Below are 13,569 nucleotides of genomic sequence, written 5' to 3'. Positions count from 1 at the left end.
ATGGCTTGCCATAATACAGTCAAAGAAATAAAGGTCTCATACTGCATTTGATAATTGTGCTGTCTACCCCTCAGCCAGTGTGTAAACAGGATATTATATGCATTAAAAAATTAGCAAGATATTAACATATTTCAGTATCACAAATGTAACATAATTCAATTATGTGCTCTTCTTACTTTTGTCTTTTTTTTTTTTTGCTAAGTCAATTAAGTCTTGAAGTTTCATTAGCGCTGTAACTGAGAAATACAATACTAGGATCCTTTTGTGCACAAATGACTTCATAAGTCACCACCTGCCAGTTGGCACTCCAGTGAGCCCAGAACTTATATGAAAAGATACTGAATTGAATTTATTAAGACCTTGATCAATAGCAGGGAAAGTGCAAGAAGTGTAACCAGAGGAAGATGTGCTGAAACCTTATGCAATTTCTGGCTGCTGTCCCTCTGCTAATTTGTGCTACTTGATTTCATTCATTTGTCACATGAAACTCATTCCTAACTGCACGGTGGAAATCAGTTGAAATGTAGAGGATTCACACATCCAGAAATAAGTAATGCGTGTTCATTTCTAAACAAAATCTAGAGGTGCCGACCATTAAGAAAGTGATCTGAATTCGATTTTTAGTTGGCAGGATGAATTCTGAGGAAATTTTAAATGTTGAAGTGGTCTTCTTTAAGGTCCATGAGGATAGCTTTGTACCGTATGCCTAGATCTTCAAAATTGGGCGTGTATAAGTTTCGGCATCCTTTTCTGGAAATCTCAACCCAGGCTTTTTACCTAGTTTGTTTTTTAGAGCAAGGATACATCTAGTGAGTGCATGGGACTGGGCAAGGCTTGGCCTGGAATTTCGTTGTCCCTCTGTTAAAAAGTATATACAGGAGAGTCCTCTTCTAGTTAATCAGCGTGTTTTTGTTTTGTTTCTTCCGCCACCAAACAGCTTGTCTATAAGTAGAATTGCCATTTGTACATTTCAGTGTACTGAAACAATGTGACACTTCCATTTTGTCCTGCTGCAATCACTGCAATGGAAGTAGTGCTGGCAGAAACATTTACAAAAACTGCAATTGTGAGCCTCTTATATAAGAATATATAGGAACAGCCATGCTGGGTCAGACCAGTGGTCCATGTAGTCTAATAGCCTGTCTTCTGACTGGTCAGAGCCAGATGCTTCAGAGGAAATTAAATAGAACAGGGCAATTATCGAGTGATCCATCCCCTGTTGTCCAGTCCCAGCTTCTGGCAGTCAGAGGTTTAGGGACACACAGAGCATGAAATTGCATCCCTGACAGTCTTGGCTAGTAGCCATTGATGAACCTATCCTCCATGAAATTATCTAATTCTTTTTTGAACCATTTATACTTTTGGCCTTCACAACATCCCCTGGCAACGACTTCCATAGGTTGACTCTGCATTGTGTGAAGAAATACTTACTTATGGTTGTTTTAAACCTGCTGGCTATTTAATTTCAACGCTTGACCCTTGGTTCTTGTGCTATGTGAAGGGATAAATAACACTTCCTTATTCACTTTCTCCACACCATTTGTGATTTTATAGACCTCTATCATATCCCTCTCAGTTGTCTCTTTTCTAATCTGTACAGTACAGTATCTTTTTAATCTCTCCTCATGTGGAGGCTGTTCCATCCCCTAATCATTTTTGTTGCCCTTCTCTCTACCTTTTCAATTCTAATATATCTTTTTTGAGGTGGGACAACCAGAATGGCACGCAGTATTCAAGGTGAGGGCATATCTTGGGTGTATATAGTTTATATTCTGATATTTTCTGTCTTATTATCTATCCTTTTCCTAATGGTTCTTAAATTCTCTTTGCTTTTTGACTGCTGCTGTACATTGAGCAGACGTTTTCAGACTCTCCACGATGACTCTGAGATTTCTTTGAGTGGTAACACATAATTTAGACCCCAGCATTTTGTGTATATAGTTGTGATTATGTTTTCCAATGAGCATTACTTTGCACATGTCAACATTGAATTTCATCTGCTATTCTGTTGCCCAGTCACCCAGTTTTCCGAGATTCCTTTGTAACTCTTCACAGAGAGCTTTGGACTTATCTATCTTGTGTAATTTAGTATTGTTTGCAAACATTGCTACCTCACTGTTTATCCCCTTTTCTAGATCATTTATGAATATGTTGAACAGCACAGGTCCCAATACAGACCCCATGGGGACCCCATTATTTACCTCTCTCCACTGTGAAAATGGACCATTTATTCCTACCCTTTGTTTCCTCTCTTTTAACCAGTTACTGATCCATGAGAGGACCTTCCCTCTTATCCCATGACTGCTTACTTTGCTTAAGAGCCTTTGGTGTGGGACTTTGTTAAAGCTTTCTGAAAGTTCAAGTACACTGTATTATGTGGATCACCCTTGTCAATGTGCTGTTTTGACACTCTCAAAGAATTCTTATAGATTGGTCAGGCATGATTTACATCGCAAAAGCTGTGTTGACTCTTCCCCAACGTATCATGGTCATCTATATGTATGATGATTCTGTTCTTTTTAGTTTCAACCAATTTGCCTGGTACTGAAATTTAAGCTTACTGGCCTTTAATGCCAGAACACCTCTGGAGCCAGGAGCCTTTTTAAAAATTGGAGTCACATTAGCTATCCTCCAGTCATCTGGTACAGAGACTGCTTTAAGCAACAGATTACATACCACAGTTAGTAGTTCTGCAATTTCATATCTGAGTTCCTTCAGAACTCTTGGGTGAATCCCATTTGGTCTTGGTGACTTATCACTGTTTAATTAATCAACTAGTTCCAATAACTCCTCCATGGACACCTCAATCAGGGATAGTTCCTCAAATTTGTCACCCAAAAAAGAATGGCTCAGTTGTGGGAATCTCCTTCACATCTTCTGGTGTGAGGACTCTGTAAAGTATGCTTTTGGCCTTTCTGCAACAGCTTGTCTTCCTTGAGTGCTCCTTCAGGACCCTGATTGTCCAGTGGTCCCACTAAGTGTTTGGCAGGCTTCCTGCTTCTGGTATATTTGAAAATATTTTTGCTGTTTAGTTTGTGTCTTTTGCTAGTTGCTCTTCAAATTCTATTTTGGCCTGCCTAATTATATTTGTACACTTGTCTTGCCAGGGTTTGTTCTTTTCTACTTTCCTGAGTAGGATTTGACTCCCGGTTTCTAAATGATGCCTTTTTACCCAAACCACCAACTTTAGTCTGCTGTTCAACGATGGGGCCATGTTTTTGGTCCTCTTGCTCTTTTTTTTTTTATTTGGGAGGGTATACATTTAGTTTGTTCGGAAGTGATGCAGAGAGCATCAGGTATTAATTGTTGTGTTTTGCTGCTCCTTTTCCCCAGAGATCATCGATGACCTCACCAATTTGGTAGCAAATACGGATGACAAACTGCGCAGTCAAACCCGGCATGTGAAAATGGTGGACAAAAAGTCAACTTCCTGTGGTAGGAAATGGCTTGTGTTACTTCTATACTCATGTTAAATTCACAGGAACAATTTTATCCCTGGTGCCAAGAAGGTTGTATGTGCTATGGTTCCCCTCTTGATATTGTTAACTGATGAGATTTCAAATGTGTTATTTAATATAATTAGGCTCCCTTAAAGTATTTGACTAATTACCAAAATTTTCTGATTATAAATATAGCACTATACAAAATCAGTGCAGTACACATTAAATGGATTAAAAATGGATAACTGATTGATCTCAAAAAGTAACTGTAAATGGCAAATCATCATTCAGTGCTGGGAGGGGACATTTCTAGTGGGGTCCCACAGGGATTATATGCTGATCTGGTGCCATTGCTGGTGAAGTTTTCAGTTTACACCCAAATTGGTGGAGTGGTAACTAGTGACAGGTCAGTTCTACACAACGATCTGGATCACATTGTAAACTGGGAGCCTCACTTGAACAACACATATTTTAATACCACTAAATGCAAGGTTGTACGTCTAGGAACCAAGAATCTACATCATATTAATAGGATGGGGGAAGTGTATTTTGGAAAGCTGTAACTGAGAAAAGCATGCGGAGGTCGTGGCAGAAAATGAACTGAACATGAGCTTGCAATGTCATGCAGTGGCTGAGAACAAATGTAATCCTTGGATGAATATCAGATAGAAGTGGTGATACTACCATTGTGTATGGCATTGTTGAGACCATTACTGGATTACTGTGTTCGTTTGTGATGGCCACAACTTCCAAAAGGGTGTTGACAACCCAGAAAGAGTTCAGAAAAGAAGTAAGAGAATGATTTTGAGCTCTAGAAAACCTACCTTATAGTGAGACACTAAAAGAGATCAATTTATGTGGCTTAACGGTGAGAAGGCTAGGAGGACACTTGATCACAGTCAATAAGTGCCTATATGAAGAAAAGATTGTGTTGTTGTTGATAGAGGATTCTTTAATCTAGCAGGCAAAGATCCACTGGCTGTACAAATTTAGATCAGATTAAGGCATAATTTTTAATAGAGCGTAATTACCATTGGAACAATTTACCTAAGGACGTGATGAGTTTCATTGGATGTTTTTTTTCTATGAGATGATATGCTCTAGCTCAGTCAGAAGTTATGGGTTTGATACAGAAATCACTTGATGAATTTGTATGGCCTGTGTTATGAAAGTTGTTAACCTAGATGATCATAATGGTCTCTTCTGGCCTTAAATGTATGAATCTGTGAATTCAATTGATCTGCTTGTTTTTAATCTGTTTAAGTGAAGCTCAGAATGCCAACTACAGATTAGTTTGTCGGAGGAGTACTTGTCCACCTAACCCAACAATTACCAGCTGTGGAAAGAATCATAGATATGACTGACATTTCTATTTTGTCATTTTTTTGTATGTTGAAACTCAATCTAGGCAGTCTAAACAAAATTAAACTTAAAGTAGTATCTGAGATATTTGCTCCTTCCTGCCAATTTCTGTGGTTTTACATTTATTTTCTATACCAGTAGTTTTCAACCTGGGGTCTGCAGACTATGTCTAAGATTTCCAAATGGGTCTACACCTCCATTCAAAATTTGTTAGTGATCCGCAAATGAAAAAAGCTTGAAAATCACTGTTCTATATAACCATGGGAAACTGCCAAACTAAATGACAATTCAGGGGAAGTAGTGAAAATGACTGCTTATGGAATGCTATCAAACAATATCTAGTATGTCTAATAATTTCTCAGCTCTTAGATATATTTTCCCCCTTTCTGAAAGTTTCTTAATATAAATGTAGTATCCAGACAATGTTGCAAGATAATTAATCCCTCCCCAACAATTAAGGTAGCAACTGTGATGCAGGTTTTGAGAGCAAGAGGCTGTAAAACTGGAAAATTAGGAGGATCCACAGACTACCCTCTTACCTGTCGGCTTTGGAAAAGAAATTCTTTGGGTGGAGAGGTCTGCCTGCTGCAATATTGCCCTTTTGAATCTACCCCAGTGAGTCTTCCTGCGTTTGCATAATAATTTGTGCATACATAAACAATATACTGGCCTCAGCTAGCTAGTTACTCTTTGACTGTCTGATCATTAGGTTATCTTGTAATAACTATACTGGGCAGTATATACAGTAGAACCTCAGCGCTATAAACACCTCGGGTATGGAGGTTGTTCGAAACTCTGAAATGTTTGTAACTTGGAACAAAACGTTACGGTGGTTCTTTAAAAAGTTTACAACTGAACATTGACTTAATATAGCTTTGAAACTTTACTATGCAGAAGAAAAATGCTGCCTTTTAACTTTCTGTGATTGTTTTATTTAAATTAAGAAAGTTTCCTTACCTTGCAAATCCTTTTTTAAACTCTTCCTTTATTTTTTTAGTAGTTTACGTTTAACACAGTACTATAGTGTATTGGGAGGGGAGGGGTTTGTTTGGTTTTTGGGGTCTCTGCTGTTGCCTGATTGTGTACTTCTGGTGCCAAATGAGGTGTGTGGTTGACCAGTCAGTTTGTAACTCTGGTGTTTGTAACTCTGATGTTCTACTGTAGTTCTAACATGTTACTGTTAGCATTTCTCACTCATTCTCCCCCACCGCCAATCATGCCCAGCACCAAGAAATTTTAAAGTCAGAAAATGTTTTCAGTGTTGTTGTAGCCATGTCGATGCCAAGATATTAGAGAGATAAGGTGGGTGAGGTAATATCTTTTATTGGACCAACTTCTGTTGGTGAGAGACACACGCTTTCAAGCTTCACAGTGCTCTTCTATGGGTTTGGGAAAGGTACTCATACTAAACAATCTGTTCAACTTTATGTTTAGCTGTGACCATCTGAGTACTTTCCCCAGAGCCGAAGAAGAGCTCTTACTTCACCCACCGTGTCTCTCTAAAGTCAGAAAAAGCTCGCAAATGAACATTTGCTTTTCTAAAGAACTGGCACCTCACAGGTAACTTTTCAGATCAGTTTTAGCAGTATGAGGCCCAATTCTGATCTCAATGACATTGGTTTAAATGCAGACTAACCCATTGGTTTTCAGTAGCGTTACTTTGGATTTACCAAAAAATAATTGTGATCTTTGCATGAAAACAGTATCTTTGTTATTCCAACTCCTATCTGTTTCTGTGTGTTGTTCCTCATTTGAAATCATAATGTCTTTTTCTGACAACTGTTCTTGAAGAGGATTCTGACTTCAGCTGAGGAATAATCTAAGAGCATAATATAATGTATTAGTGTGTTTGACATGGCATCAGCAATATCCATATTGTCGAAGAACGTTAGCAGCCAACGTAGTAATAAACCAGAGAATCCCTGATGCAATCAGAACTTTAAATGAAGTTCACACACAATCTCAATGTTTCTGTAGCTGTCCTAGTTCTGTGAACAGAATTTCAGGTTCCTTAATGGACTTTGTCTCCAATCAAGTGGTGGGATTTATGCGCTAGTCTTGTCTATGCATTGAGAGAGAACTAGCTTTAAATGAAGAGATCTGTTCATGGGGGCTGTTGCAAAGAGCTGCTGCTTTCTTTTTACTGTCTCATTGGTCATGTACAATTGAGATAGAAGTATTAGGGTTTTTATTTTATTTGCTTTGAATTTGGGGTTTTATAAACACCTCAAGTGGAATTCTCAAAAACGCTCCACGTTGGTCTGAATATAATCCTAGTGAGGTCAGTGGTAAAACTCCCTTTGACTTCAGTGGGGGCAGAATTAGGCCACTGTTGAGTGCTTATGAAAATCCCAGCCTACATTCCAACAAATTGTGGCCTATTGTCATTTTGAGTGCATCCCCTTGGAGGCCTAGTGACCCCCATATTGAAGTCAATGACAAATCTTCCGTTGATTTCTGTGGGCTCATGATTGAGCCCTTGGTCAGGGTGCTGTTTCTACTGAAATTGTTGTTGACAATCCTCTATCTTCCACAAGCAGATGATGTTTGTATGCTGCTTGGCTCTGTTTCATATCCATATAAGTGTATGCCAATGGAGTATAGCTGATGACACTTTCCTCTTCCATTTCCATTAAGGAAGTCTTAGCAGTTGCATTGTCATTCAGCTTTTACCATAATGTTCACATAAACCATTGATCAAGTAAGTAAAAAGCAACATAAGAAATATACTATTGATGCCTAGCAAGTTGGACAGCACAGGAATGGCTTAGTGCAAAATATTTGCTTTTATAATGGAATTATTCCATAACATTTTGTGGTCAGGTTTTCAAAGGAGAATGTGCTAAATTGCATCACTGTTTCTTTGTATTCAGAACTCAAAAGCAGTTGTAAATCATGATCTTTATACATTTGATTTTGTAGGCACAATAAACTACATACACAATTTATCATACCAATTTTGGGAAATTTTGGCTCTAAGAAAAAAACCTAAAATATGACTTTAAAAAATATTAAGGGTAAAATTCAAGTTGAGATGCTTCAAAAAAATCTCCAACTGGAGGTTTGAGAACACTAATGGAACAGGTTAATTTTGTATCAAAGACCCTGATGTAAAAATACAGGCACCAAATAATAAGGTCTTATGAATGCTAGCATAGAGGTCTGCTGTTCAGTTTCACATGTATAGATAAAGTTAAACACTGAATTTCGGGGGGGGGGGGGGAAAGAATATTTGAATTGATCTAAAATGGGTCCACTAAATAACAAAGCAGATTAATGGTTTGGTTTTTCTGTTCTGGGTTTGTTTTTTGTTTTGTTTTGTTTTTTTGGGTTCTTTTTTCGGTAGAACTCAAGGTTAGACTCTAGTCCTGACCAAGGTCATAGACAAGTGCCCTAATGGGATGAAGTCTTCTAAACAAAAGATGGGAGGGGATTGGAGTCCATGTGATCCTATACCATTTCTCATTCAGAGGACACTCCTTGGGTGGTCTCCTATAGCAGGCTTTTGGAGTAGGATTAAGAAGAAAAGGCATATTTCTTAAGGAGGCAGCAAGGAATGGGATGGCTTCTTCGCAGTGAAAGAAAATACAAAGAGAGGAGCAAGTTTTATATTTCTGACATCATGGTTATATTGTCTCATTCTTAACAGTGGTCTGGGGAGGAGCCTGTCTTCGGCATTGTTACTCAGGACTACTCTGAACTTCCAAGAAAATAAGAAGCAATCATGAATGAATTTACATACCAGTTGTGCCCTTGGCAATCTTTCTACCACTGTAAAATTAGATCTAATCAGAGAAGTGGTGGTCGGTCAGGGTTTGTTTCACTTTTAGATTTTCTCCTGTTCCACAAGGTGGCGTTGCAATCTAATAGCCTTTCTCTAGGAACTCATTCGCTGATGGACCCAGTTAGATGTGTATCTAGTGTTCATTTCACTTATCTTTTGATAAAGGTTTCTGAAGAAGTTGAAACTATGACTCTAGCTATTGTAGAGTAAGTTGGGAACAGGCTTCCTTTTATCTTAACCAATCGCCAATTAATTTGAATTTTAATGCAGCGTTTTTGCCAAACTTGCTAGTTTGTTTTTAGTTTTTGGGAGGTTTCAATTATTTTAGAATAGAGTAGCCTGGATTATATAAGGTTTCCTCTAGAAAGTAATGATTCATGCAGACTCTGGCCTTTTCCTGCCAGACTCTACGATCCCTCTGTTCTCAGTAATAGTTATTTTTGCCATGAACTTAATTTGCTTTATAAATAATGGATGACAGTTACTCGGGTTTGTTCCTCTGACGTACATTGTGTGTTTAGATGAGCAAGTCTCCATCAATTTATTTATTTATTTTTAGAGCAGTGGAGAACTTGGTCTAGTGTGACATTAAATCAACCTTTCCTGCACTCTGTTTCTCTGAAAGGTTACACCAATATTCTTCCAGAAAGCTGCCTTGGTTCTGAGTCACCTGTCTGTGCTTGAAAGTGATTAGTTTTCTTGGCCTGGCGAGTTGTACTTTCTGTGTGTGTGTTTTTCCTCTTGAGTTTCTTCCATTTTTGAGAAATGCTGTCCGGAAAGGTGTTTCATGTGAACGACTGAGACAGAATGCTACAAACAAAAGAAGTGTATTGTGTACGAAGTGCAAATTGGATCAGCAGCACTGCTCCCTCAACAGGATGGTGTGGGACAGGGAAATCGAAGCCTCCACTTTCCTGCTGTTTAGCACTAATGTTAAAATCGGTGTATTCCATATAGCAATGCCATGTTAATCATTTCTCATAATCAAGGAATCTGAACTTCCCCTGCAATGTAGCTAAAAGACTGCAGCATTGTATTTGATGCAGGGATGGATTAGAAGAACCTAGTTTATGCCATTTTTACACACATGGGCACACGCACAATCAATTACCTATGGCAGTTACTCGGGTTTGTTCCTCTGATGTACAAAATATAACAAAAGGCAAGTAAGCTGCAACACGAATGGAGGTGCGGTTCAAGTTTTAGCTTTCTTGTCTTTTGCTGTACATTGTCTCTATACAGTACATGGTTTCCTTCTTTCCTCCTTGTATTAGAAACATCATCTGCACCTCAGTTATGCATTCCTTCTCTAATCTGTTTTATGTTACTTTATATGAAAATAGACTGTAACCGAACTGTGTAATCCATGCACAGGTTTTTCTACAGCTTTCTGTAGCAATGCTCACAAACTGTACAGCTCACAATAGAGAGGAAGGATGGTCCACTAGCCTAGGACTTGGGAGACCTGAGTTCAATTCCCTGCTCGGCCACCAACTGCCTGTATGACCTTGTCCCCAAGCCTCACGATACCTCAGTTCCCTATCTTTGAATGCAGACAATAGCACTGCCCTACCTCACAGAGGTGTGTGAGGACGCATACATTAAAGATTATGAGGTACTCAGATACTATGGTAAAGGCAGGCAGGTAACCATCTGTTTCTGTAGGGTGCACTGTTAGGATGTTCGGACACTATTCATTTATATTGCAGTACGGTAGAGGCCCCATTTTACGCACACATGATAAAAAGGCAGTCCCTGCCCGAAGGAGCTTACAGTCTAAAAGACAGCAGCAGGTTCATCTAAAAGTGCAGTGCGGAATGGGGAGCTGGTGGTACAGGAGCAGCGACAGGAAAGGTACCTCTTGTAGCAAATTGACATGAATGATTTGTCACAACATTCACAAAGGAGGACAGAGAACTGATTCAGGAGTCAGAAACGCGTGTTCCAAGGGGTGGAAGAAGAAATAATGAAGGGGATCACTCAGGGGTCACACCAGAAGAAAAACTAAGGAAAGGGGTTTAGAATTAATTAAGTTTAAAGTCTGGGTTAAAAGTATTTCCAGGTACCACACCTCTCTGGTTGTCCTCCCTGCCAATTTCTGTGGTTTTACCACCACACTTGAAATGCTTTCACAGCAGTAGGAAAGAAGAAAAGACCCATGCATGTATGAGGAGAAACTTATTGGCTACTTGCTGTACAAGTGGAATGTGAAACAGATGACAGGAAAAATGTTGACAAATGGAGACCATATACTGGGGAGAAAAGGAGAACAACATTTTCTTCTCGAATCTTTTGGATGACTAAAAAAATAAACAAAAACAAATGGGATGGGTGGATTGTGCTGTTCAGGGCAGAAAAATGTAAGGTAATGAGGCAAGGCACAGATTTCAAAACCCAATACAGTAGAACCTCAGAGTTACGAACACCAGAGTTATGAAGTCAACTACACACCTCATTTGGAACTGGAAGTACGCAATCAGGCAGCAGCTGAGGGGGGGGGGGGGGCGCGAAGCAAATACAGTACAGTACTGTATTAAACATTAACTGCTTTAAAAAAAGAAAGGGAAAGCAGCATTTTTCTTCGGCATAGTGACGTTTCAAAGCTGTAGTAAGTCAGTGTTCAGTTATCAACTTTTGAAAGAACCACCGTAATTCAGAATTATGAATATTTGAGTTACGAACAACCTCTATTCCCATTACATTTTCTACAATACATTTTCAAATCTATACATTAGCAGCTGCAAAACGTAAATCTGTAGTAGGATCTAGGGACATGAGTGGATGGCTCTCAAGCCTTTGGCACAAACCTAGGAAGCAGCTGAAGCAAAGAGTTCTGAGTTTATAAATAAACTCATTGAATTCAAGTCAGAGGAGAATATTCTAGTGCAGCATCAGTGACTGATGAGACTAAATTTGGAGTAATGTATGAAATTCATTCAGGTCATCTGATTTAAAAGTATCTGATGGAGAAACAGGTACACTGGATCACAATCAGAATAATTAATTGGAATGGAGAGAACTATGCAGAAACAAAATGTTTAACATACATAAGTATATAAATAAAAATTACAGAGTAACGCATGCAATGCACTATCCTGGGCAGTGACAGGAGCAGTGTGAATGAGTTACTAGATACAGTTTGTAGAACAGTAAGTTATGAATAGAGCTCGTTGGAAAATGGGCTTTCTTCCTGGGTAAAATTTCCTTTTTTTGGTTGGAAATTCAAATATGGAGATTAGAGCTGTCGACTAATCGCAGTTAACTCACGCGATTAACTAAAAAAAAATTAATTGTGATTAATCACTGTTTTAATCACACTGTTAAACAATAGAATACCAATTGAAATTTATTAACCCTTTTGGATGTTTTTTCTACATTTTCAAATATATTTATTTCAATTACAACACAGAATAAAGTGCTCACATTATATTATTTTATTACAAATATTTGCACTGTAAAAATGATAAAAGAAATAGTAGTTTTCAATTCACCTCATACAAGTACTGTAGTGCAATCTCTTTATCATGAAAGCACAACTTACAAATATAGAATTTTTTTGTTACGTAACTGCACTCAAAAACAAAACAATGTAAAACTTCAGAGCCTACGAGTCCACTCAATCCTACTTCTTGTTCAGCCAATCGCTAAGAAACAAGTTTGTTTACATTTACGGGAGATAATGCTGCCCTCTTGTCACCTGAAAGTGAGAACGGACGTTCGCATGGCACTTCTGTAGCCAGCATTGCAAGGTATTTATGTGCCAGATATACTAAACGTGTATGGAAGCATGTCCTCTGGAATGGTGGCCAAAGCATAAGGGACATATGAATCTTTAGTGCATCTGGCACATAAATATCTTGGAACACTGGCTACAACAGTGCCATACGAACGTCTGTTCTCACTTTCAGGAGACATTGTAACAAGAAGCGGGCAGCATTATCTCCTGCAAATGTAAACAAACTTGTTTGAGCGATTGGCTGACCAAGAAGTAGGATTGAGTGGACTTTGTTTTTTATTTTTGAATGCAGTTATTTTTCGTACATAATTCTACATTTGTAAGTTCAACTTTCATGATAAAGAGATTGCACTACGGTACTTGTATTAAATGAATTGAAAAATACTATTTCTTATTTTTTACAGTGCAAATATTTATAATAAAAATAAATATAAAGTGAGCACTGTACACTTTGTATTCTGTTGTAATTGAAATCAATATATTTGAAAATGTGAAAAACATCCACAAATATTTATACAAATAGTATTCTATTGTTTAACAGCATGATTAATCACGATTAATTTTTTTAATCACGCGATTAATCACGATTAATTTGTTTAATCGCTTGACAGCCATAATGGAAATACTTCTGTGAATTATTTAGGTTTTCAGCTGGATGACCTAATCTTTGATAGCAAAGCCCCATATTTTAAAGGCATAAAACAATGATGGGGGTCTGGAGAATGGAGTCTCTGGGACTCATCTGTAAAGGTATAAATCACACACTCTATAAGAGCTCATAAAAGTTAGGCCCATTTAGTGAGCAACAAGTGGTCAGATTTTTCTGGGGAGGGAGGGTGGAGCACAGTATGCCTATGAGAGTAAAGGGTGGGTGAGGGTGAGGCAATAGACAGAAATCGGTGCAATAAAAGATCTTACTTCATCCACCTTGTCTCTCTAATAGACACCTAGTTAATTACATTTGCGTATGCAGCTGTTCAAATAGACTGAACTTCACCAGTGCTTGTTCTCACCTAGCAGATTTAGAGCAGCTGTTGGCAACCCACATACCGCTAGACTGGTACAATCAGCCTAAACTGAGATGCCGAGCACATACCTCACCCAAGCCGTCCATCATCCCAAAAGACCAAGTAATTAGTTATATTTGAATATAAAAAGGAAAACTTGGAATTGTCTGAAATATCCAGGGGTAACTGCTTACAGTTTTGTTTCCAAGGATACATCTCAGGATTAAATCGCCAATTTGT

At 38.3% G+C, this 13,569-nt stretch overlaps 1 protein-coding gene across 4 annotated transcripts in view; it reads left to right on the top strand.

The window, feature by feature from the left end:
- STX8 (syntaxin 8) overlaps positions 1 to 13,569 on the top strand; it is a 161,241-nt gene that overhangs the window by 101,537 nt on the left and 46,135 nt on the right. For all 4 annotated transcript variants that reach the window (XR_010591860.1, XR_010591861.1, XM_008163824.4 and 1 more), the window contains exon 7: positions 3,334 to 3,435. Coding sequence is in view for 2 of the 4 variants with exons in the window: in XM_008163824.4 (XP_008162046.2) it covers positions 3,334 to 3,435 (102 nt within the window). In the remaining 2 variants the exon portion in view is untranslated. The remainder of the gene's footprint in view (positions 1 to 3,333; positions 3,436 to 13,569) is intronic.

This window comes from Chrysemys picta, chromosome 12 (genome assembly GCF_011386835.1).
Source record: "Chrysemys picta bellii isolate R12L10 chromosome 12, ASM1138683v2, whole genome shotgun sequence".
Lineage (NCBI taxonomy): Eukaryota > Metazoa > Chordata > Testudines > Emydidae > Chrysemys > Chrysemys picta.
The sequence above is the reverse complement of the archived record's forward strand: the minus strand, read 5'-3'. Positions and strand labels throughout refer to the sequence as shown.